The sequence below is a fragment of the Netta rufina genome, assembly GCF_964035555.1.
Source record: "Netta rufina genome assembly, chromosome: 1".
NCBI classification, from domain to species: domain Eukaryota; kingdom Metazoa; phylum Chordata; class Aves; order Anseriformes; family Anatidae; genus Netta; species Netta rufina.
Genome location: NC_140123.1, coordinates 192,698,316 through 192,725,766, shown reverse-complemented (window position 1 = coordinate 192,725,766; position 27,451 = coordinate 192,698,316). Strand labels below are relative to the sequence as shown.

General features: G+C 40.0%; 1 protein-coding gene across 4 annotated transcripts in view; it reads right to left on the bottom strand.

Annotated features, from left to right (window-relative positions):
* Nucleotides 1–27,451, bottom strand: part of ATXN7L1 (ataxin 7 like 1) — a 116,122-nt gene that overhangs the window by 67,534 nt on the left and 21,137 nt on the right. For all 4 annotated transcript variants that reach the window (XM_084306492.1, XM_084306491.1, XM_084306490.1 and 1 more), the window contains one exon: nucleotides 8,866–8,970. In XM_084306492.1, the coding sequence (XP_084162618.1) occupies nucleotides 8,866–8,970 (105 nt within the window). The remainder of the gene's footprint in view (nucleotides 1–8,865; nucleotides 8,971–27,451) is intronic.

Here is a 27,451-nt window from a genome sequence, read left to right as displayed (position 1 = left end):
GCTCTGGCCTCCTCCAGCCCTGGCTCTCCAGCACTGATCTCCAACCCTTCCTGCCCTCCACCTGACCCAGCTTGTGGCACAGGAGGTGGTCGGCTGCTAGAGAGGGCACTGCCCCAAAACTGCTGCTGTTTCCTTTGGGAAGAAGCAATGGACAGCAGAATCAGTGTTTTGAGGCAGCTTTCTGGTACAGGTTTTAGTAGATGAAGAGCAAGAAGTTGCTAAATCTATGCTTTGCGAGAAATTGCTAAAGATAACATACTATAAATGCATAGAAGAGTTAGAAAATTAACTATACCTAAAATGTTTACGCAACTGTGAGATGTCATTGTCGATGGGTAGGCCCATACGCAGGAATGACTTCAACAGGACTGAGATGGGACTTATAGCATTGGGTAGTGACTAATCCCAGCGTTAATTACCTTCTGTGAGACACACTGAGTACAACGCATCTGAACGTAGTACTACCAGAAAACAACCACACCCAAAAAACCCCACCACATTTTTCTTGCCTGATCACAAGCAGGATACATAAAGAGATAACAGAGGGAAGAGAGCTGCTCTTGAAACTTCTGTACTTTTGAATACAGCAAAGAAGCAAGGATTTCAGATTTGGGCCTTTGGCAAAGTTGGATTCCACATCAACTGTACCTTCTGGACAGTACATCACAACTTGATATAAAAAAGGATTTGTTCTTTCTTATCTTTTACTCAGCAAAACACTTCCAAGCAGCAAATTATGAAGCTTGTAAAACACCAACACCGCATTCTTTCTCTAAGATGGGAGACATCTACTTAATTCAGCCCAGGGAAGGCATGCTATGGAGAGCTCTAGCACAAACAGTCCCATTTCTAATTTTGTCAGGTTTTTACAGGTTATGATGTTAAGTTTTCACTGCACCTCTTCCCTCTGCCTCACTACCGCAGCCCCAGCCCTCCAGCAGTGAGGCAGTTGGAAGGAAGAGGCCCTAAACTCAGCCCTGTAAATTATAGTATGTAGGAGATTAAACTTAAGCCTAATGCTACAGTCAACCTTCAACAGCTGAGCTCTATAAATGGACACTCCTTAAAAGAAATCCTTATTGGTTACTATTTAAAACTACATCTCTATTAAAATCTCGACTGAAAGAAATTACAAGCGATACACATCTCCCATCAATGCCATGACAACACCACCCGCTTCGAGTATGCACGGTATCATTTAGCACAATTTGCTTGCAGGTTAAAAAAACATGTAAGGGCTCACTAAATAAATATTACCAATGAATACGCTATGCGAAAGAGAATTTCTATTGTTATAAATTAGCTTAGGTGTAAACTAGAACAATACACTTTCAGGGCACTGAAAAGCCCAGCTCTGTCAGTCTGCTTCCTCTGTAGATTTATTTAAGATCAGCACTGTAAAATTACAGCACAATCAAGGCAGTGTAAAGGCAAAACAGAGAAAGTTAGGGAAAAGATGACTGATTGATGTTTTAGCCTCAGATTTTTCAATTTCATACACAGGTAAGGGGCGGAGGGGAAAAATTACTATGCTAAATAACAACTGTATACATGCTGCTCACTGCTGAGTGTCTTCTGCTGAATAAATCCTGCTCCCTAAAGTGCAGTCCCTTGAGAGTTCAACCCTGCCAAAACGTTCCTGCTATCTCATTCAAAGAATCTTTTGAATGAAGGAATTGTCAATTATTGATGCATTGACTTAGGGCAAATTTTTGAAGCGTCTAAGTTTTTTATGGGCAGTTGTGAGCTTCCCACTTAGGCTACTCATTGACCTTATCTCTCCCTACATTATATCTATGTATCTATTTGTATATAGATATATATCAGAAACAGAGTTCAGACAGATTTATAGATAGATATCCATATATCTATGTGCTGTTTTAGGCTCTGTCACTGGTCATGAATTAGTAACAACAAACAAGACAGCAGTTTAAGCAGTGGAGTGATAGTAGAAAATATATATTTTAAAAGCCCCATAAAATACTGTGCTACTTTTTCTAAGCGAGCAGGCCAGCCAGTCTGAACACAGCTCCACTTTAAACTCGCAAGCTAGACTAAGAGAAAAAAACGACAAACTCTTTCCAGCCTCCAGCAGCTCTCAGCAACCTGCAAAGTGAAGACACTACGTTTGCTCTGAGCATCAGCTGCGCATCTTTCAGTCCCTGCCACAGTCCGTCCCTTGGAGCTGGGTGTTACTCTCTGCATTCAGGTTTACTTTGTGTGATACATCTCCAACACAAAATGCGTTTGTTGCTCTTGCTTTAGTGTGGCTTATGATGCATCTGCTGGTTAGGATATTCTCTTCTCCTAAGAGGTGGAAGATGAGAGAATAGCTCCTAGGCGGTAAGGCTACTAAATCCAAATCTCTTGCTTCCTGGCCAAGTTATTACAGAGAAGGCAGGATTTTGTTTTGTTTTGTTATTCTTGAATGAACATGGCCTCGCCAATGCCTCTTTCATGGAGCTCTCTCTAGGGTACATCCAAAAAAAACCCAACCCAAGCTGTCTGCAGTTCTGGCCGAGCACAGGAACCAATACTGAGGTGACCAACACCCTCATGTATACAAGCAGCTAAGAAAGATTTTCATTTACTTCTTGATTTGAATTACATGTTAAAATTTCATTTTAGCTTTTACGCACTTAAGTACTTCTCTGAATCTGGCCAGAGTCTATCAGCAGTCAGGATACAGAGCTGTTCTCTCCAAGACAGATTTTCCATTTCTGCACCTATTCAGAATCCCAAGAATTGCTCTGACAGTCTAAAAATACAGCACTCCAAGAGTATGTAGGGAAAGAGCTGAATTCAGAAGAGTGCTGTTTTAGTTTTGCTTCTGCAAGGGTAACATCCACCCTATCTGGATTGTCCAGGCAACGACGTGCTATTTAAATTCTGCAGGAATGGTGCAGAAAATGGCTCGTGGCCTCAATTTCAGAGACTGCCGCTATGCTGGGCCCACAGAACTTGCATCGATGGAGTCAGGACCAACCTACATCACCTGCAAGTACCATTGCAGGAACTGGAGCTCATATTTTCACCATAGACAGGAAACAGTTAGGTCACTGGCTGCAATTTGGTCTTAAGATTTCTGATAGAAAGACTGTAAAGCTAGAGAGAAATTTTACATGCTTGTAGCTACCAGGGGGTTCCAATATAAAGTAATAGAAATGAAAGATACAGACAAAATGTGTGTATCCTAGGCAATTGCACAGGTCAAGTTAAATGTATGAATACAGTACATATAGAATATTAAATTTCTTCTCTCCCATCCCCCTGAAAGAAAAAAAAATTGGATTCTTGCCAGTCCAGCTGCTAACATTAAACAACTGTTGCCATATTTAACAAAAAGCAGGGGGGATGAGAGTAATTTTCATTATTGTAGTTCTCTTCTGCAGTGAAACCTTACCGTGTGACAGCCCCAAAGTTATTTGATGAGCAGCGATACCATATAACAAGTTTTGACAAGGCTGTGAAACAAGAAAATCCCAGCAACAGAAGGAGAATTACTGAAAATGCCATTGTTCTTGAAGGGCACAAGAACGCTCCCCTGATAAAAGGTCAAATGCAGTGGATAAAATATTAACAATTACAAAACCCCAAACAGGCGTATTTTGTAAAAAGCAAGCCACTGAATAATTGAAATAATATCAAAGCTGAGAGTAATCCATCAAACGTGACAGTGATACCCATATCAAAATCCTTATGCAAAAAAAGATGCCAGCTAGTGATGTTCCAGTTCGTGGTAAGAAAGCAAATTGTTCACACTGGAAGCTCAGCCTGCTTTTCTTTAATCGTGGTTCATTAAATTGTAACACACAGCTATTACAATGGAAAATAGCTAGTCTGAGTAATTCAAAGTATATAACCTCTCTTAGAAAATAATTATGATCTGGAAGGGAAAATAATTTATTTATATTCTCCTGTACTTCAGTACTTGCAAGCTTGTTTGTCTTTTAAATGGTGCTTAAACAGCCCAATAGAAGGATAAAAGGAAATATCCTTTTCCTCCTTTCATGAGGACATGAATAAGTCGACCCAAGGATTTATAACGCAGAAGTAATGAAAATTAAGGGCAGCTTTTTTCTTTTTTAAGGGATAAGAATTTTTACTTCTTAATCAGAAGCCTACAAAAAAACAACCTTAGAGACAAGAAGGAAAGACAGCAACGAACCTGCAACAGAGAAGTGAACAGAGGAGGAGATCTACACATTCATTTTTCCTTGACAAAACAAACGTGTTCTCCTCTATACGCTACTACTTCATCAAATAGGGGTCTTAGCTATTCGGCTCGTTAAAATACCCTCCTCATTTTTTTGAAATCATTCCAGAGTATGTTTGGAAACTTTCCTTGATGATTATACTGCAGTGATTGTTTAAATCAAGCTTCGCTATTTAGCTTAGCTAATTCATGCCAGCTCCCCCCCCCCCCCCCCTTACTTTTAACACTTTTTAAACACATTAATTTGTTTCCTCATATTAAAAGAGGAACTCCAGATGTTTTGACAAGCTCTCTGCTGCTCCAGAGCTACCTTTTGTAAGAGGTTTTCTTTTCAACAGGAAAAGACCAAAGTTAGCAAGCCTATGATTGTATGGAACCTTTCTGAAAAAGCAACCAGAACTGGATCTGATGCTCTTTATTCTGGTAAAGGGTAATGCAGTTTAAGAATATCAAGCTTTGCTCCGAGTGCAACTAACAAAATAGAAACATCTCCTGGGAAATGGTACGGGTCCCATCTCAACAAATAACAGATACGTCTTCTCTTAAGTTCTGCGATAGTCTACGACAGACAGCTCAGCACAGGCTGCTACCCTAAAAATCTTCCAGAAAACAGATATATCGGAGAAAACAAACAAAAAACAAATACCAAGGACACTGTGGTACTTCAGGGATACTAAAACACTACACTTCCAGTGTCCCAAAAAGCGCTCTACATCCTCATTGAGGTCAGCATTTGAGAACAAACAGTCTCAAAACAAAAATTCCCCACATGCCAATATACTTAGACACTCTGCGAGCCATCTAACTAGGCTGATGCCTCATTTCAAAGTAGTTTATGGAGAAACAAAACAACTGCATGTTCGCATATTAAACAAACAAACAGAAACCTAAGATATTGTTGCACTGCAACAAGTCACTGAAAAGAACTGGACTCAGAAGCAAACGACACCATTCCAATCCTGTTGTCGATGACATGGTGATATATTATTTTCAGAGTGTACAATAGTACTGAGTGACCTCCAGAAATGATTTGATTTATATTTCCTACCCAGCAGCCTATAACAGCAAGTAGCTCTTTCAGTTGGATTTACACCATACGAACATGAATGGTTTAATCCTCATAAATGGATGCAAATGCTTATCCCACAGATGTAAGGACCTGAAACTGCTCTTAATAGCTCAGCACTTCCCTTAGAGGCTTGGAGAGATCTCTTGCTTCGCAATGCCAAGCTTTATGCTGGGTTCATTACAAAGACTGTCAAGATCAACAAGTCAGTCCTCTAATCAGCCAGATCTCTTATTTTACCTTTCTAATTTCTACTTGTCTGAGGCTGTACGATGCACCGCTTCTCGTTTTAAAAGCCTGAACCACAAGCAGATTTTTGTCTTTTTCTGCTCAATAGTCCAGGAAGCAAACCCTTAAAAGTTAAACAACAACATCTGCTTCTACAATCTTCACAACTTCCCAGTGCCATCGAGGATGGCTGCCACATGTCTGAAATTAGAGACAAATGAACCACTGGGTCGACTTACGCTCTGGAGAAAGGCAAATGCCATCAAGGACTCAAGAGAAGTGTACCACAGCCCAAATGTTCACTAAAGTAAGCATTCCAGTGCTGCTCCAAAGCCAAGACCTTCAAGTTACAATGCAGAGAACCTAGAGACATAAAGCACATGTCTGGCATGGATCTGAATCCTTACTGAGAGAATATGCACTGGATCTTACCAGGGATATTAGCAACAAACCACACTTTGCAGGAGATTCTGGGATAAATCTCTACTAGTCCTTGTCAATAGCAATAAAGGCTCCCCAGGATGCAGCCTTCAAGAGCCAAAAAAAACACCAGTGCTGGCTTCTAACTCTGCCTCATTTCATTGTCTTCGTTTCAACTTTAAAGCTGCAATTCAAGACATGTAAAATAATGCGTTTTACAGTAAATAGGGCAGTCTAAAATAACCTCAAAGTCTACTGACTGAGGTCTTCTCTGTCACTGAATTTACAGGTATACTGCTGCATGACCTAATTAATTAAACAAAATTTGATTAATAAGATACATGTCTAGCTCTTCTTTTAATCTTACTCATTTCATTTCATATCAAAATGATTGTATGTTAGCCAATGTGTGCCAGTAACACAACCTGTAGGACTTTCAGCAATAAATTTTTTTGGAAAAAAATCACTGTTTTGCAAGAATTACTAAGACCTCCAAGAACACTTCTCTCTTCTAAAACTTTTTATATAGGTTTAGTACATCACCTTTTCTGTTTTTTCTTTAAAACAATGTATATATTATATATATATATAAATATATAAAACAAATATATATACATATACACACACATATATAAAAAATACGTATTTAAAGCTCTTCTCCAGGCCTTCCAGCAATATTCTAGAATACCTTCCCTGAAATAAGTCTGCCTACATCAGTTTGTTAAGTATATTAAGTACAATCTTCAAGGGGCAACACCTCTGTTCAATTATTTTCAGCATGCTCCATTTCTTTTAATGCAGACTTTTTAAAAGTCTTTATTAACCTTAGGTTCTTAAATCAAGTAGTTCAGAATTTAACTCTCGGTTGTTCAGTGTAACAGGATTGTGATGAAGTAAAAGGGATTGCATAAATAATGGAATAATGGAGAAAAGAGAAAAAAAAAAGAAAAAAGGCCAGTGACTCACGGGATCTCTGCAGTTCACAAACAACACACTAATGCTGATGTTAATTGGTTAATTCCAGAGAGCTCAAAAAGTTCCTTCCAACACAGATTACTTCACTTTCATCTATAAAAAATACCATTTTGTCCAGCTGTTCAGTTCTACAATATCCTTTTACAGCTCTTCAGTATCCTCAATCTCATATAAAGGACTTATCACCAGCAAGTTCTTCCACCTCTGCTCTTTCTAGCCGAGTTCACAGAATGGTTGTTTTGGCAATGCTACCCTGTACCAAACTTGGACATTAAGATAAAGAATTCAAAACACTAATCCAGCATCTCACTTTACACTTCTTGCAGGAGTTTCACATGGCTCCTACGTGAAAACAGGACCAGCTTTCATACCACTCTCCAGACCAGGTGGTCACATCCAGGAAAGGGCACAACTACCGAAGGCTACCGCACAGCATTGTCAATAGCTATGGGTCAGAAATTCAGCAGCATTTATTTTCTCTTCTGTCATACACCCCTGTATAATGCACCAATGCTTATGGCACCCACTGTACCGATCAGCACACACAGACAAGCTTTTCTGCTGTCACCGAAAGAACCATAAGATACCTGAAGCTGGACAAGAAGAAACTGTGTATAAGAGCAAGAAGCAAATTTTGGAGACAAAAAACATAAAAAACCCACACAGGACTGCTTGTCAAAACCCTGGAATTAGCATCCTATCCCTCCAATTAATTTAGAATGTCTTTTTCATAGTAATACTCTTTCAGATCATAAATTACTCAGTGGATGCTAAAAGCTGTATTTCCTTATTAGTGTTTTTTCACAGTTATTTCAGTCTGGGCCAAAGGTACCAGTGAGTTGTATGACTGCTTTTGAACATGAACACACTTGCTACTGGTTGGTTGTCAGCAGTCCATCCGTACAAACCCAAGGTAATACTTTGTTAATCTCTCCTTCAAAGTAAATACACTTTTACATTTTCCACTTACTGAGTTGCTTTGCTGTCAAGAAGACAGAAAGGGACACAGGATTTATGAAATCTATTTGTTGTTCGTAGTCAAGGCAAACTTTGCTGGTTCTTTTTTTTTTTTTTCCCCCATCAATGTATTTCACTGACACCATCCTCAGTACTAGCTCCCATTCATTATTTTGCAATCGAATCAATTTGATTAAACTGAATTTTAAGAAGAAAAAACTTTAAAACTTCAAGCAAATCTAGTCATTCCAGTCACATTTTGCAATCCTTTAAAAAACAAAAGCCAGGAACAAAACACTGGACAAATAACAAATAAACCACCAGATAAATAATAAATAAACCAGACCTTGAGATGAAGTTTTTCAGAGATTATTTGAGAGTAGTTTGTTAATCAATAACAAAAATTTCTAATTAAAGCAGTTTTGCTTAGAAATAAACAAAATAAAAGTTATCTAATTGTCATACTAATTGAGAAATAAATATCTGCACATTTCTGGTTTCTCAAATGAACAGCTTTCAATAGAATCTTAACTAATGTGATGTAACATGCCAATTATTTCAAAAATTAAACCATATAAGAGATATAAAAACAAATCTGTAAGTTCCTACATATAAATCCCATCAGAAAACAATCCATCATAACATCCAAATTCTGGTTAACATCAATCAGTATCACTCACTGTGCCACTTTGATAAAAGACAATCCAATATTATAACAGCTTTAGGCTAGCTAGTATCTAACTAACAGGATTTATTTATTGTAATAGGTTAATTTAGTATAACAAGTTCAACTTGAAAAGCCCAGCTTCTAGAACAACTAATTTAACTTCCTTCTTTACAGGAAGCATGCCTATTGAAGGCATTCCTGATATTTTCTGTGGAAATAACACAAGATAACTGGACAAGTATCTGCAATGCCTCTGTCACGATTGTATGCAAGGATTCTTAAGAGAACCATACGCTGGTTTGGCACTGTAATTCAGGAAAGAAAACATTCACTTACCGCAGTGTGACTGGAAAACCTGTGGCTTGACTACCTGATTGCAGATATTGCACACTACAAGATAGAAATCATCATGAGCTGGATAATGGCCAAATAAGTGCATATCTGTGGGAAAGTTAAAAATATATACAAGAATTAGAAGTTATGCTTTAAATAGATGTTAAGAAAAAAAAAAAAAAAAGAAAATACTGTAGGGCCGTTACTGTTATATTAACTTATACAAAACAATTTTATACACTGCTTGATTAGGGCTTCTTACTACGTTAAAGAGACATTTTTCCCTCTTCTGGGTTTCACGGAGCTGTCCTAAAGCTGCAGCCACATCCCCTCGGTCTGAGTCTGAACAATGCTCACTGCCAACAAGTGGACTGAACGTTTCTGTACTGGTCAGCCACAGAAAGAGCAGAAGAATATGTCTTTTAGCATCCCTTCCTAAGGATTATGTTAGAAAACAGGATGCCTGAGTTAGGCTCCATGTTACAATATTCCGAGCATGACTACAGAGTGCTGGAGAAAGTCTCCTGCTTAAAAGCTGGTTAGAATAACCAAGGTCAGCTTAAACCAGTCAGAAACACCATCCCTGTTTTGAACCAGGTGTCATGATGTGAAATTCCCGATCCTTTGCAAACACCCCTCCTTGTCCAAATGCCCTCCCGTTTGGTTCCCTGACAAGCCACAGACGGTTCCTGAGGTATTTCCCAGTGACAGCATGAGGAATCGCATGAAATCAAATGATGGGACAGGCAAACGATGACAGGCACTTGTCCCTCCCAGCTGAAACACAGACTGCAAGGCATGCATTAAGCCATTACAGGCACCGAGCACAGTGGGCTTCCATTACTGCCGAAGGCCTCCCAGCTCTGACACCAGCAGTGAGTTAGCGCGTTTCACTGCCTTGCCGCAACTTAAGAACAAGTGTGTGGACTCATCCGCCAATTTTCAGCTCTGAAGGCAGTCACTACGGTCACTCCTGTTCCTGTGACCGTGTTACCACACCCAGAGGTGCTAACGAAGGTGCTGCTGCCTTTGTGACCGCACGCCTGGCGCCAGCTGCACAGACCGCGCTGCTCCCCGAGCAGGGCCGCGACATCTTCGCTTGCAGTCATTTACTCAAGGACGTCACCTCTTTGTTGAAGGATGACACTAAATGGCATTCCAGGGTTTTTCAGCAGCTTCCAAAATCTATTAGAGAACCTGCAAGTGCGACTTATGACTCAGCCTGAAACGCCAACCTGGCACCTTTCAGGCAGGCGCTTTTCTGACAGGAAGAAAAATGGGGAGGTCCTCAGTGAGGACAAACACGCACGGCAGCAGCTGAGCGATAACCATCAGTGATGAAATCTTACTTCTGCAATACGTTTTCGATGTGCAAGTCATACTTTTCTTTAAAAATAGCTATTTATCTCAAAAAGCAACTTTAGCAAGTACATTATATCACCAGTTCTTAACAAAAGCAAGCATTTGGGGCCTAGCATTATTTTAAGTGATTCTGCCCTGTGGTCTTCCCTGCTGTGCAGTTGCCTGTGATGGCAGTGCTGGCAGCCATGAAGTGGGAAGTGTCTCCAGGCCACGAGAAACCCACAGGGCCCAGGACAACCACTCTCATGCTAATTTAGGCAGCACCACAGGCAGATGCGAACAGGCTCACTGACACATCCCTGGGCATGAACCAGCACTCCCGACCCACAGATATTCCTTGGTCTGACACGATGAGAATTATTTGTTATCCCCTGAAAACCAAAAGCCTCTTTCTCTGTTACTGCTCTTACCAGGCCATGAAATCCCACCGAAAGGTTTACTAATTGCGACCCCTTCGCGGTTCTAGCCTCGGACTACCCAAGGCTTTAAATGCACCACAAACAGAAGGAAGCAATCAACACATTCAAGGTGAAACTTAAAGAACTGCAGTAGTTAAATATAACTACTCAGGTAATATTTTTGTGCCTTTAGTGTTAGTACTGATGATGCCAACAGCAGGCCTGTTTTCTTTCTCGTTTTTCATGTGGATAAGCTCATGATCTTAAAGATCACTTTACATCAGCAACTCTTACACTGGCAAAATCTCATGTCCAATTGTAACACATAGATTCTCACTAACAGACTGACAACCTACACAGAAAAGAGTATTTCTCCATGGTATAATTTGATACAAATTCTCTGCTCAGAAGCAACCATTTCATTACACTTCCAAGATATTTCAAAAACGGTTAAAACATCTCAAAGACTCGAAACTTTTGTTCCTTCTGCTTGAATAGCCCAGTGACAATCTTGCTATGAAAACATGCAGGATTTGCCCTTTGCAAACACAAAAGATGCTTATACTTGCAAGTTTTTTTTCCATTTTAAATTCTTTAAGTCCATTTAGCCTTCACAGCTCTGTATGCTAGACAATAAAATATGCCTAGCCCTGAAGCATATGAAATCTGGCTGGGTCTGAGTCTGAGTTTTATGAAGTCTGGCTGCAGGGAGCAACTTATAAAGACGCATAAGGTAGTAATACTGCAGAAATCTATCCAAGGACATAGAGTAAGAAATCAGGTTAGTTCACAGGATCACTGAATCATCTGCTTTTTCCACCAGACGTGGTCAAGGAGCCAGAGCAGTAAAGGACAGGTTCTGGTACCTGTGAGCTCACTGCACAATCCTGGCAAACAGCAGACATTCGGGTTTTGGGGATACCCAGGTGGCAGAAGCTGAGATGCAAGGAAACTGCACAGATGCGTGAGAGATCACACCCAGAGGGTGCCGTGAGAAGCACAGCATCAAAGAGCTGATGTGGTGTACAAGATGTTCCGAAAGGCAGCGCCTCCAAAGTTTTTTTCAGTTTGCAGATTCTTAGAAATAGTCCAGTGGAGGTGAAAAACCTCTACTATAAACGTGGGCCGTTGGATACTAAGTTGATTTACTAGCCACCTGTCAAAAGTCTACTTAAACTAACCCAAGAATCGCAAGGATTGAAGACCAGAAGTTGGAAATCAGAAGCAGAAAGACTACACAAATAAATTGTTACTATTTAATCACAGTACCTGCAAAACAAACTGAAGACTATCATTCAGACTGGATTCCTTAAAAACTCATTACGCAGGAATTTGTAAGAGGGAAAATTCATCATGTCCAAACAGGTTGAACTAACCCTGGTAGTTCCATCAATGCTAACAAGATTGGCACAAATTGGTCTTCACGATTAAACTCATGATCCACAAGCACGCACACAGTATATATAAATTATTTTTTAATTAAAAACAGTACCAAGCATTAGTTTTGTCTCGCCAGAAATTCCAATCAGGGACTCACTTTATTAGGTGTGACGGTATTACAAATGCAATCCGTATCATAGAGAATTGGGAATGAAGAAAACAAGGAAAGTACAAAATGATAAAGAAAGCAGAAAATAAACAAGCATACATCTTTTTATAGATGTTTTCTTGTTTTTAATAAGAACAGCCTAATGCTAGTATGTCCTACTCGAAGCAGCCAGGACTAAAGGGTGATTTTGGACAAGGAATTTGTTCTCAGATCTGATTACAGCCATTTGACAATCTAGATCTTTTTATGTGCAGCAAAAAAGACAACAGCCTCTCCAAAGATTTATCTTCTCGAGCCAACCATCACACCTCCTTGGCTGCTAAGCTGGAAGCAACAGCGATAAGCTTCTCAGGAAAGGTTAACTGTGGAGAAGAGAACAGAAAACAGCCCTTTCCAAAGCTAACTCAGGAAAGCCCTCTTCAGGAGAGAAGGTAAGAACATGGAAGAAGACGGCAGATAATCCATGAATAGGGCGAGTACCTACCAAATGATACTGAAATCATTATTAAAGCACAGAAAGAACAGGGAGGGACAGAAGAGAGAAGGAGGATTGTGAAGAGTATTTGTTTTCTACTGACACTGTCAGAGTCTGTGGCCCACTTGTTTCCTACCTGCAAATACAGACAGCTACAAGTCCAAGGCAGAAGAAGAGCTGCCCACTGCTTCTACCAAGTAAAAGCTGTCCATGGCCCCCATCACAGTTACCTCATTTTACCAGAAGATGCTTTCAGCAGACTGGGAGTACGGTCTTGATGGAAGAACGAACAGAAAACTGATTTTCCAGTCCCCACAGGCTTTGTGGAAGGGTTCTCTCTATATACGCCTCTCCTCGTAGTACCAAATCATTGTCCCCTCAGAATGAAATCTTTTGGCCAGCCAGGTCCGTGATAGCAAACACTGACAACAGCCTTGCTTGAAAAGGAGCTATTTGACTAACAGGATGCGGAGTGTCCCATATCATGTGAAAAATATGCAAGATACGTGAAAATCAGAGACAGTGAATGCTGACTGTAGGAAACCTGACGTTCCTAGATTAAAATCTTAACCCAAATATTACTGTGTGTATACTTTGCCATGGTGCTTGGGAAACAAATGCAACTTCTGCTTGTAGTTTTATCACTAACATTTGCAAATAAAAAGACAGCTGTAGCCACATGACACAGTTTTGTAAGACATCAGCTTCGTAAAATGTGCATTGAAAACACAAATACCATAGAAACAAAAGAAAATGTTGCTTCTACAAACCGTGGCAGGAACATAAAAATGCAGGTGTCAAATACGACTTTTTATCTTCTACGACAACACACACAAAGGAATTATTTTTAGTTACAATCAAAGCCAGATGACTTATATGAAGTTCCTGCTCTGATATTATATAATTCATAATCACTTACATCCTACCATACAATAAAACACAAGCTAGAAGTAATCTAAAACACTCTTCCACTGCAGAATTAAGGTTGTTGAGCAGCAAGATCTCATAATATTGCGTGGGAAATTAAATTTTTAATGATGATCTTTTGCTATAAATTATACACACTTTAAACATTCTCCTATATATCAGCTGCTTCACTAAGTGTTCACACAAAGCCTGCTTTAAAAAATATTAGTGATGCATATGGGAAAGAAGAGGGGGGAGGAGGAGAGATGGAGAAAGAATATTCAACTAACACTGGTTTAAAAACTAATAGAAAAACTTAGAAAAGGCAGTGAAGAGAATTGTAATGGGAAAAAAAGAAATCCATGTGCAGACACAGACTTCCAAATTCTGTGTCTAGGAACTTGCTCAGTATTTCCCTCTTGTTCCACAGAAGTGAAAAATCCATGCATCATTCAAAAATGTGGGAAAGCAAAGAATCTTTCAGTGTATTACATTACTTTCACATTTGAGATTTCTTAAAAAAAAAATAAGTAATTTGAATGTTGACTTGAAACTGAAACAATATATTCAGGGTATTACTCAGAGAGCAGTTGAATGTGCTTGCATAGACAGGATAGCCTTATCTCAGATATAAGCGTCACACTCCTTGCATCAGCTTTCTTCTCCACCAAGTACAATTTTCCTTCGTTTTCTACTTTTCATGAAAAAAAAAGGTAAGTTGTTCAGTAATTATTTATCCTATATCAACTGCATTTTACCCCTGAAAATGTTGAAGTCAGAGATGCAATTAATCACAGAATTATTTAAGCTGAGGAACCTCTGGATGTCATTAGTCCAAGCCCTTGCTCAAGTCATGGGTAACTTCAGGGTCAGAGTGACAAAGTAATGATCAAGCTGATTTCTCTTCTGATGAATAAAGGCAGGTCACGGCTGAAGTAACCATGAAAATGAGGAAAAAGCAAAATTAAATATTCAGGACACAACTAACATAGAACCGAACACAACTGTCCTAAGTCCTGAGCGATGTGCTTTGGGTGTTAGTATAAGGAACCAAAGACTGTGTATGATAAAAACACAAGTATTAATGAGAATAATACAGAAATATTGGACTTTTCAACAATAATAAATTAAACAAAACCATGACCAAGACAGAAAAAATGCAGGGAAACAAGAAACAGCAAATAGAACAGACAAGAGTCAGAGTGGTAAAAGGTCTAGCTGGTGACACCTTCAAACCAGACTGGTAACATTGAATGGCATGCTGCCTCCCAGGTCAGAGCAATCATGAGGATGCTGGCAATCCTAAAGAACATTGGCAATTTTCCATTAATTACAGTTTGTACAGGAAATACCACCCCCAATGACTTTGAAAGATTTTGCACTACACTGCATTAGGTAGGCATCTTGAAATTGCGTCGGGTATGGAAGTGGTGCCTTCCGTTCCCAAAGACCCATAACAAATGAAAAAAACATACAGAAGTGGGAAATTAAAGATCTAAACAAGTGTAGCGGATTCATAGTATCTGTGGATTTTTCAGAACAACAAATTGCTTGTAGAGATTAGAAAGTGCCCTATGCTGACATTGCTGTTTTGGACAGGACACTCTGCATCAAGAGAAAAGAAACACAGGACAATGAGAAAATAACCAAAATAAGAGCAAGAAAGAGCTCTTCTTGCAGAATTCTGAAGCCCTCGATGAAATTTATGCAGACTATTTGCAGTCCCAGCCAATATTAATTTGGCAACACAGGATGAGAATTGCCTGGACTATCAGACTAATGCATCATAAGAATATTGGAAGAGAAAACGCAGAACTTGCATATCAGAAAGTACGCTGCATACCTGTGACACCAAGAAACCTCAGCTTTCCACACCTTAAGATACCTAAAGGGTAAGAAATTTGCTAATGCAAGTTCTTCCTCCTTGAAAAACTAATTTCTTAACACTTGCTAATATGGAGGCAGGCACCCCGTACCTCCTGGGGCAGGCAGAAGACAGCTCAGCTTATCCACCTATGGAGTCTTTATTGCCCTCCCTGTACAATAAGACAAAGCACAGCCTCCAACACAGAATAAACCAGCAAAGTGCCCAGCTGCTCTTGTATTACAAAGGCAGTTGATTTCTTCTGTAACAACTTTCTTTCCATAACATTTTATGACACTCAAAATATGTTATTTTGCAGTTTTCTGTTTCAGTTGTAAATCAGGCTTCCAAAAGAATTTAGACCAATCAAACTCAGGCACTGGCACTCCCCTGTGCCATCAATTGTCTGATTACACAAGGAGTCACGTTCAGAAAACTCTGAACTAGGAGCAACGTAGCAAGAGGAAGGACAAAACAAAACAGGAAAACGTTTTCTGGCAGTTGAATTCCCTGAGCTGTCCCGCTGCAGAGCCTGATGACCACTGCTAACAGCACAAGGGAGGGGAAGGAAATGCACAGCCCAGCACTGGAGAGCAGGAGGACCCACAGCAGGTAAAACTGCAGCAGAGCAGCTGAGCCTTGCCAGCTTGCTCTGGAATCTCTCACACAGGTATCTGTGAAACGTTCAAGGAGGGCAGTAAGCTCCAGAAGCAGCTTTGTAAAAATAAAGTTACTTGTGGCTCAATTAAAGATGGCAGAAAGCAAATGGATTAATTTGTACTGTAAAATTATTCTGAAGCACATCATCTTTTATACAGTTCTTTAAACATTTCTAACACTTCAGATTACTAAATTGATCTTTAAAACCGAATTCCCACTTTACCATTTAACTCCTCAATTATTTTCTACAATGTAACCAGACAGGTTAATTTTTACCTTTTCAGTTCCTGAGCACACTGGCTCTCCTGCCTGTCCCTCCATGACCAAGCCTCCTCTCTTTCTGATGCAAAGGGTGTTGGCAATAACGCTAAGAAACCAGAGCATGTTCAGAAGGGGCCACATGTCACTGGGGTCTGTTTGGATGGTTACATGAATTTCTGTTAACACTTCGTTGTTAATTCTTTATAATGAGATTTCCTACCACAGGGCAAATACAAGCATTTGCACAGGGCAAATACATTGCATATGGTTGCTGCAGCTCAGGACTGGAGAGGATGGAGGTGGCCCTGCAAAGGAGCAGCCAGGGCAGAGACAGACCTTCCCCTGCACTGCCCCTTCTCTTCTGAGCCTGCATCCAAGAATTTGGAGAGCAAGACAAGGCTGAAAGGCAAAGGCAAAGGAGTTCAGCAGGGTGACGGGCAATAAAACCCGTGCTAAGGGATCAGAAACATTGCCTAGAGATGGATTGTGGAGTTAAGGCTTATAAATACTATCTATCTCAATTCACTATTTAAAATTAAGTACAGTGTAAAGTATAATCATAATGTATGAACATGCAGCAACTGTAACAACCCCAGTTACATAAAATACAGCCTACAAAATTGTGACTGTTCTTAAGTTTTTCTTTAATGATTAGATTACACTGCAGGTAAATTAATCTTAAGGATATTAATTGTTAGGACCCCGTCCATATCCAGAAGCAGTGATGACATCCCATTTGTAGAACACACAGCACAACTACTCCTGAGCTTCTAAATACAGAGAATATGGGGAAGAAGCCCTGCTCAGGAGACCTTCTTACCCTGCCAAAGCAGTAGCTTTCCTTTAGATGCTCACAGATATCACTGTTGAAACCACCTAAGAGTGAACACGTCCACACACAGGTGTGCACACATGGGAGAGAGAATATGCAGGAGGACTGCCTGTCTATTCATCAGACTTCTGATTGCTGCAGTGCCCACAGCCAGGCCAAAACGGAGGAAAGGCTGGAAAGCATCTTCATTTCCCTCATAACTCAAAGTCACTGCCACACACTTGACTAGAGCCTCCACGAACGTAGCAAGAGAACAATTCTTCCTCCCTTGAACATGTATCAAGAGGAGGCTCGTTGCAAATGAGACTTGTCAGCACAAGTGGTATCCATCATGGATGATGGGACTGCATTTCAGTTCGGATTGATGTATGGCTCTCCAGAATTAGACGTCTGACCTTTAGCAACAGATACAGGGTTTCACCACACACAGACTTTCTCAGAGACCTGCCAGCTTTTCTGCTGGGACAGCACACCTTGACACTGAAAAAAACAAAACAAAACAAAAAAGAGAAGAGATCTCATGTCTGCCAGTCAGCTACAATAACTGACCGAAATACAGTATTTGAGCTTCTGATTTTCTGCCACAAAATGCCTAAGCTTTCTGATACACCAAACACACCGAAAAGGCAAGGAAACAACCTGAACGTACTGGGACTGCAGAAGAAGAAGGGTGAGGATCTAGAGATACTAAAAGCCAGCTGAAATGTTTGGTGCCTTTTTAATGTTTTTCTCAGTATTTCACAGAATCTTCTAACATTTTTAAGCTACAGAAGTACTCAAACTATGAAGAGGGTACCTGAGACCTCTCCTCAGCTTTCACTTTTGGCATTACAATGGCTGATGATTACCACAGGGCAATGGCTTGGTATCACCATTCTTCGTGAGAGGAGTGGGCAACCCTTGCTGAAGATCGAGACTAACAGGGTTTAAAAAAGGATATCAGACTTCTGCAAGGCAGGAGAGTCTTGACAAGCTAAATAAATTAGGAAGTGAAGAGCCAAAGGTGAAAACAGTATCAGTGACAATCAGGGAACGTTTTTCTGGAAAGAGGAGCCATGCAAATGCTCCTATTGTAGGCCTACCTCTTTTTGGTAGTTTGGCACTAGGCATTTGGCTAAGAATGCTAACAGGGAAGGAGGTTTCTCTTTTAGCAGTGGTGAAGAATGTCTTCTCTATTCCTCTACAGCCATCCATCCAAACACAGATGATTTCCAAGATTGCCAAGATAGGCACCAAGCCAGCCAGCAGGGCAAACAGTGCTTGGGGAGTGGAAAAAAAAAAAGTTTTTCCAGTTCCTTGGAAGTGAAACACACAGAATTTGAAGTGGGTTGCTATACAGCCTCCCTTACACTTTCTTTATCAGACTGACATCTTCTTTCTGTCTGAGCTTCTCGGTCAGCATTTGGTGTGATCCCACTTGGAGCCCGACTGTTCCGAGCAGCAGGGCCTAGTCCAGAGGGCAGCCACTGGATCACAGTGGTCAAAACAAAAGATAAGGGAAAAAGGGTTGAGGATGCACACGTTTATTAACTTGAGCTAAACGCAGGATATTCACCAACTCCTGACTTTGTACAAACTGTCAAAAATACTCAGTCACCCCTACAACCGATATGTACCACAGCAGTGGGACCGACAGCGACACTGATCCCAAGAACCTGTTCCATCTGCATAAGACATTTCCTCCCTACAGGACACCATCAAAAAAAAAAAAAAAAAAAAAAAAAAAAAAAAAAAAAAGCCTTTTTAAAAGAAGAAAAAAATACTAATGCATTTTTATTCAGGAGAAAATGCAGGTCTTTCTCTACTTCAAAGCAAATCTTGCAAATACCTTTTAATGTTCAAATTTAGTCGACAATTGCTAGCTGACTACCTCGAGGAACACAATGAGCTATTGTGGGGTTATTAGAATAGCTGAGAAACTGCCAGAGTGACCAGAGACATTTTTTTTTAGTTCTTGTTCACCAGAAATGTCACTTCTGATTGTGGCTAGACAAAGAGGTGAGAAGACAACATCAATTACTGTCAACTACTGCTCTTCATTACAGCACAATAATCCTACGGGTTCACTATAATCAATAAATATTTACTAATGACATAGATAGTTTATTACTTAATTTCAAACCAGCAGGCTTTCTGCATGGATTTAGTGCAAAGATTTGAAATATTTTGTTATGCGAGTCAAAATAAATACCTGAAATCAAAAGAAATTAATAACCCTTCTCCAAATTACACAACCAATGTACTACAGATCACCTTTGCAATAGGTCATGGGTCACAGTGAACTTGAAAGTGTTTTTTCCCTTATTTTTCCCCATTTGCTAAAACAATAGCTTAACAATAATTTAGCAGTTTAATACAAGATCGAGTGATCTGAAAAAATAAAATTTGAAAAGAAAGTAATGTATCTGATACTTATTAATGTTTTACCTCTTCCCCCTCCTCCTTTTTTTTTTTTTTTATTTAAAAGAAATGTTGAATACATCTATGTTAGGGGCTCCTGCGTACGGAGAAAAAAAAAACAAACAGAAATGTTTTAGATACAATTAATTTGTAATAAATTGTTTTAGTAAATCCATCATCTGAAGTGCTAGTAACAAAATCCTACAAGGAGTGCAGGTTTGCTTATTTCCTTGACAATACAAACCAATAAAAGTATGTTCACTCCATAATCAGTCCTCAAGAGAAAATCCCACAAGTGAAAAAACAAACAACCCTTCACTCCTATTTCTTCTGTGCAGACTGCCATGCAACAGACCTGAATCCTCCAACTGGCATTTTCATCATAAACACCCTGCAAGACACAACCGGCACCGATGTGCGGGCCTGGGAAGCTGCCTTATCTTCTGCAGAAGAGCAACTCTGGTTTAGGGCAGTACAACTGGACTGGAGGAGAGCTGGCTTCGTTCCTGGCTCCAGAACAACATACTTGTATGACCCTGATTAGATTTTTCTGTGCCTCAGTATCCCATCTCTAAAATCAGGATAATATGCTCTTTGTCTGCCTTGCCTGTTTAGATTGCAGCCTTTCTGTATTCTCTTACTATTTGTCCATACACTGCAGCCACAGTGGGGCCCTTCTTTTTGGCTGGGCCTCCTCTATTACTACTGAACAGGGAATGAATAAGATAACTCTTGGTATGTTTTAGGACTGCTCTGTGACAATTGCGATGCTACTGCAAGGACTTAAAGAAGTCTTCATAACCTTTACAGGAGCATTTTCAGACCCAACTGGCACACATCGTTACAAAAAAAATATTCTTCTTTGTTGACATTATAGAAAACTATTATGTATGCTTTACAGAAGTCACACTTTTTGAGTAAGAACCTATATATACTAAAGGTTACTGCTCTCAAAGTATCATTTGCTGCTAAGGAAAGTCTGCTTCAACATACGCAACAACTCAGGCATCAGAAAACTCATAGAAATCTCAAATCTAGTTCCTTCTCTCCCAAATTGTTCCACACATTTTTACAATCAAGTTACTATTTCTTTATGACAAATAAAGAAAATCCCTGCTGCTTTAGTACACCTAGGATGCAATATCCAGCAGTGAAGTGCAAGTTTGGCAAATATCATCTTTTACCACTAGGTTGCTACTTTAAAGTAAATGACTAATGGTTAGCCTTGTCCATCAAACATTTGGTGTCTACTCTATAAATAAGTTTAAGTAAGTTTTCCAACAAGACAATAGTGACTGAATGAATTCATTGGGGCACTTTCTATGCAGCCACAAGCACCAATTTCAAATTCTTCCAATAATTGCCTGTCTTCTCCCAATCTCCAAGTTCTCATCAATCATTCTGTTTTGTTACTCCAACTCTCTCTTAAAAAGACTGAGAGCATCTTTTAATATAGGAATTCTCCTCTTACTGAAGATCCAAGGTGCCTACTGGTTCCTAATTGATAGCTGGATATTACATGAAACTGTATTGTACTACTATTTTAGAAGTACACAATACTTCCTACGCCTCTCTGAGAAGTTACTTTCAGACAGACTTCCAACAAAATCATGTTTTATCTCCTTCTCTCTTTCCTGTAATGATGACTTTTACATTGTATTTCCAAAAGATCCTGGAAGTGTTTAGTGGCTTGAAAACATCCAGCCACCTCATTCAACAATTGGCAATGGACAGGGAGGGTAAAGATGTCCCCACCTTACAATGCCTTGTACGTGTACAAATCTCTATACCCAAAAAAAAGGGACTTCTAAACACAAGTCTCAGAATTTGCTCACAAAATGCTATGTGAACTCAGAGTTACAGCTGTTTCCACAGCCTATTTCACAAAATACAGCACGCGTGAAGAATTTTTGTAGTCAATATTGCAAAAGCCTAGAAGATGGCAGCTAGGAGGTTAAGCCTGGAGCCATCCCTCCTTTTCTTTTTCCTCCGCACAACTCCAAACGACACGAACTTTATTCTCATCCTTGTTGATGTGCAGATTGAGGTACCACTTCAGCACTCATCTGGGCTTTTATTTCAGTGAGAGGGTTTTATGCCGAAGAAAAATACGTGAGAGAAAGGTCATTAATGGATAACAAGATGTAGAAATATGAACGAGCAATTTCTTAATCAAAGTTCAAACATCCAAAAACTCTACCTCAAGGCCACTCAGACAAAACAGTAGAAAGAGGAGATCTATTTCTAGCAGATTAAAGAGCAGTCTTTAGTTCCACTAACACACAACTCCAGAAAACAGCTCTCTCATTTAAAAATTCCGCTCTCAAGGGAATAATTATCCTTGCAAGTACGATCAGTCAAATGTTTTCCTCTCTCAAAAAAGCATACATATGTAATCAGTTCTTACACCGAGATACATATAGTACAGTTACGTGCAGACCACAAACATCTCCAGAATAAGAATATGCTCCTGCTGGTACACGTTAAGTATAGATAAACTAGACTGGCAACGCGGCACGTGGTAGTGGTACAGTGAGCTCTTCCCCGTTCACTAAGGAATCACAGAACTGTAGGAGTTGGAAGGGACCTCCAGAGATCATCGGGTCCAGCCCCCCTGCCAAAGCAGGTTCCCTACAGCAGGCTGCCCAGGTAGGCGTCCAGAAGGGCCTTGAATAGCTCCAGAGGAGACTCCACAACCTCCCTGGGCAGCCTGTCCCAGTGCTCCGTCACCCTCACTGTGAAGAAGTTCCTTCACGTGGAAGACCAGGAGATAGAAGCACCTTTGCTGGACTACCCAGGGCCATGCTAAAAGCCTGCTGCACACCTCGGGGACTTCATACCTCACACAACCCTGACAGAGAACACGGCCATGAATGGCACAAGGGCCAGCACAAGCCCACATGGCACAAGAATAACCATCAAGGCTTCGATCTGAGCACCCTAAAACATACGTACACATTGCATTCAGAGGTATTCCCCTCCTTCCTTCAGTGGTACTTCCCACCAAGTTATAGTTTAGTACAGATACAAGATCAATGACAATGTAAAGCCTCAAAATAAAGCTATGTGGTTAAAGCCATCATCCTATAAAGGACCAAACCCTTGTGATGAGACATACTAGTAAGATTCACTGCCTAGATAAGAGAAAAATTATGTATTCTTCGTTATCGCTGCATCAGGCAAAATAGGTCTTAAGAAACTTGAAGAGCTTTTGCCAACTAAAGAATGAATAAAAGAAACCATAAGAAGTTCCCTCTATGAAATATTACGCTATTTCAGCTCTGAAGGCTTTCAAAAAATTCAAAGAGCAAATTTAAAGAAACCTGCAAATCTGGTAGTACTGAAACAGCAAAAGGAGGAAATGAAAAAAAAATGGAAGAAGCATGTGCTATTTGTATATGTCAAAAAAGATCATCTCTGCTTCTCATGCTGCACAGTACATCCTAATACTACAAATCATCAGTTTAATATTGCCACTTAAAGGCATATACACTAATATAATAAAAGCTATAAATAGGGCTCTTTCCTTTAATGAGGGAAAGTAGTTTATTAGTTCAATCACATTATTGTGCTATTTCAATTTCTGCCACCTATTGAATATTGCAGAAACCTTATTGTGATGTGCACACGTAATTCTCACTATGTCGTTTAACACACAAAATCATTTCATGATTTCATTATTACAATTGCAAATGAAGACTTTGAAACTTAGAAGTTTGGAGGTTTTTTGTTTGGTTTGTTTTGTTTTTTTTTTCCTGGACAGGTTAAAAAAGGTGGCGTTTGGGGCATGAACTCCTTAAAATAAGGGAAGATAATTGTTTTTCTTTCCTCTACCTTAAATATATGACTACAACAAACCTTCCAGCCCACTTTTTCACAACATTACTTCATTTTCCACTATTTGGCAGCAGCAATAACTTACTAGGACTTCATGGTGTAACACAAATATCACAAGGTAGCGTTTCTGAGGGCTGAGGAGCCTTTCTGTTTGAAGAAAGACCACTGCATGCAATGGAGAATCAGCATGCTGATTCATTTCTTGTGATGTGCTACACTGACCTAAAAAGCAAGGAGGTTTTACAGCCATTGAGCAAGCCTCTCAAAGCAACCCCGAGACAGGTTTCCTCATGGCAGGTAGGCAGCAGCAGCTGCACAGCTGCTGACACCTGGATGAGGTTAGGATATAAAAGGCTCAGCTCTTTCTGCTGGGGAGCCAAGACCATCCTGGGAACATGCACAAAGAAACCTGCCCCAAGATTAAAGCAAGCTGCTGAAAATGGGTCTGCTCAGTGACAGTCTCAGGTTCTCGGGGTTAACGTGTGAAAGGTGAGTGACATTTGCTGACATGCCCTGGTCCCAGAAGCGATGCTTCTGCCAGCTCCCAGCTTCACCTCGCCCACCTACCAGCTCACTGCAACGAACGGACCACTCAGTGCTTCTAGGAAAAGTTGTCGGGCATCAAACTGCAGCATAAGGAGGAATCTCTCTTCCAGCATTATGCTCTTTTAATGACTGCGTGTAGCAAAGAGGTTATTCATTTGCTTAATCCAATATTAGAGCATCGTGCTGGCTCTGCAACAATTAAAAAGTTAATTAAAAAAATAAATCAACAAAACAGTTCTATCTAAAGATAGGATCCACGTTTATTCAGCTTTTCTTTGAGACTGCTGTGCCTCCTGGTACTCCACAATTTATTTAATTGTAGAGATATTGGTACAAGAGGTCTCCTAGATACAGCCCAAGATGCAGCTTTTCACAGATACTGAGTTCTCTGGTGCACACCTGGCCCCAGCAGTGATAGCACCTTAGCTAGATGAAGAGAAAGGAGACAGAGAAGAAAAACCACCTCCTCTCGTGCATTCAAGATACACTCCAGCATCATAAAGCAACAAAAAGTCAGTGAGATCCGTGGACGGAGATCACGTGAGACCTTTCCACCACTCCCACTAAATAAAAACATCCCCCAAACTATTACATGGAACAAACCTACCCCCCATTTATATAACTGCACGGGTCCTCAGAGGACTGTTACTAATTACCATGCAATCCAGCAGACAGGGCAGTGGACAGAGGAGCCAAACCCTGCATTCTTGCACCAGCCCACTGGGAAAACCTTTAGCCAAATTTCTTGAATACTTCGTATTGCTTTCCCTGTACATCAGAAGCAGTTATGTACATTGTAACTCCTAATTCAACATTTTAAAGCTTAATGATTAAAAGCATCCTGCATGAAAACAAGTAATGTACATGTTTTAATACATGTTAACGCCTTATCTGCAAGTTTATGCGACAATTATAACAGTGTAAGTGAGGGCTAATTTCTGTCCCAACACTCCATCTAGATACAAAATCCCTGGTATTACTATTTTTCCCAAAAGACCAAGTCCAACAAAATTCAGTTTGGGAAAAAAAAAAACACAAAAACAAAAGCGCAGCAAATGGGCTACATATGGTGTAACAGCCATGCAAGTGAACATCTGCCCACTGAGAACTGTTTGCACATTCTCCAAGCACAACTACTTCGAGGATCTGAAGCAAACTCTGAGGCTGTATTTCAGAGTGCAGGAGGTCTGTACGTGTCCTGAGGGATGTGATGGATCCCAGCACAGGACCGTGCCCCGGCCGCTGCTGCGGCACCAGACCTGTGGGAGCTGCTTGCCTCAGGGATGCCGGCAGCAGCTGGCTGAGATTGATGTGGTCCGTGGCTTTAATGAAGGGTAAATGAATATAATGTCAGACAGGACCATTATTCTAACCAGAACAGGCTGTGAAATTCTTGCTGTTAAGGAGGTAAAACGCCTGAGAAGAGAAGAAGCGCAGGATGCACTAACACCCCGCTCAGCACAGTGCAAGGGAAGACCAGATGCATCTGTGGGGTGCTTGTTGGAGTATCACTCAGAGCCTCAGGTCACTGATGTACACCTTCCTTCTGAGTGTCCCCTTTGGCAGATGTGGGTGTTTTGCTGAACTCGGTATGTGAATGGCATGCGACACTGCTTGAGAACGTAAGATCCCTGCTAACGAAGCTCCTGCGGATGATCTATCTGTTCTGTGACTAAATACTGTCCTGTTTCTGAAATTATTGTGAACAGTCCTCCTAACAGCTAAGATCTGGAAAGGATATTCTCTAGTTATCAGAGCAGAAATGTTCAACGGGGCATTTATTTTTTTTTCAGGCATTCACGATAGAAAAGTCTCCGCCTAAGGGAATCTCTGGAAGCCAGACCACGTCGCCTCTCACAATGGCAAATACAAAGCATCCTCAAAGCTTCTGTCATGGGCAGAAGAATCCTAAACCAGCTTTGTACCTCAAAGTGCATTTGTTATTTTAAGTCTCCAAGTTCAAGTGGAGTCCATCATTTGAAACATAAACAGAGTCAAACGGCCACAGTTTAAAACTTGTCTTTCATTTAATTGTGAGCATTAAAGAACCAAGAATCTTTGTAAGTTTATAAAACCCAACTCTTTATTTTGATTAAAACAACATGTTTCTGCAATGAAAAAAGCCACTAAGAGCTGTAAAAATCACTAACTATGTGGAAGCAAATACTCTGAAATAAGTTACCAGGATGCATAATTGCTGCATGACTATACAATAAAGTCAAGGCAGTCTGGAGACTTGAACTATAAATTTCCTTGCTGATTTAATGAATTTCTTTAATGTCTAAACTAATAACTTTATCACGCATTTCCTACATTTGCAATATTTGTTTGAAGAATACTTGCAACATCAGTTCAACTGTTAAAAATCCTGTAATATTACTGCATTTTCTCATCGTAGTTTGACCTTATCTCTGTTTTACATTCGTGAGTAACAACAACAAAAAATGTTTCTTCTGGCTAAATAATCCTAAACTCATCATAAACACAGATAAGAACTTGCTAATCACAATTCTGTTCCTTTATCCTTTAAGTGGCAGCAGTTGCCATTTCATGCACCAACTGAATTTTATGGGAAAAACTGTCAAAGGCATCAACTATCAAATTCAACTACAATATACTCACAATTTCAATAGAAAACATGGGCATAAACAGGATCCGTCCTCAGATTCACGGTCTTAGCCTCTAACTGTGCATACATAAATACAACTCTTACATGGAAGTAGATCCTTTTAACAGCAAGCAGTGTTGCAACTCCCTACCAGCTACAGTCCAGAAGCTAGCCAGTTGGCCCATATTACACTGAAAATTGATTTATTTTGGTTCAGTATCAACAGGCAGCTACCAGAAATTAATTGATGACATCTCCCCTTGTCAAAGAAAAAAAAGAAAATACAGATTAATCATGAAAAAGAAATCATAATGCTTTAAAAAATCACCAGTGATCGTTCACGCCCAGTTAATTATCAAACGTGCCCCGATTCTTGCTGAAATAAGGCACTCGTAGCTAGCTTAGAATCACTGTTTACATTCCAAGATAATTCACAAGCACTTTACAACTGCATGTTTCAATAACCTTACAAGGACTTTTATTCCTCTGTGGAAACAGAGTATTACAAAATGTCAAACTTGTTGCAAAACTGTTGATGAAATTGTGAATAAAATAATCCCTGAAATTCCACCAAAAGAAGATACATCACACCAAAAATAATTAAAGCATTCCTCCCAAATGAATACTTCTTCACAAAAAGTATTCTTAACATTTTTATAAATAATACAGGACTATTTTTTCCAGCTCTGTCACCAGCTGTTATTTCACAGGCTGAATTATATTTCACTTTATTGAAGTTACAGAATAAAATGCACAAAGGCCTAAACTTTATTTTAATGACCGGATTACTGTATCAGCACCGTGACATGTCTACGAGGATATAGAGAGCTCCTCGGTGGCATATCTGGATTCATCTGCATACCTCTCAAATACATGAGGAAGACTTCTAGA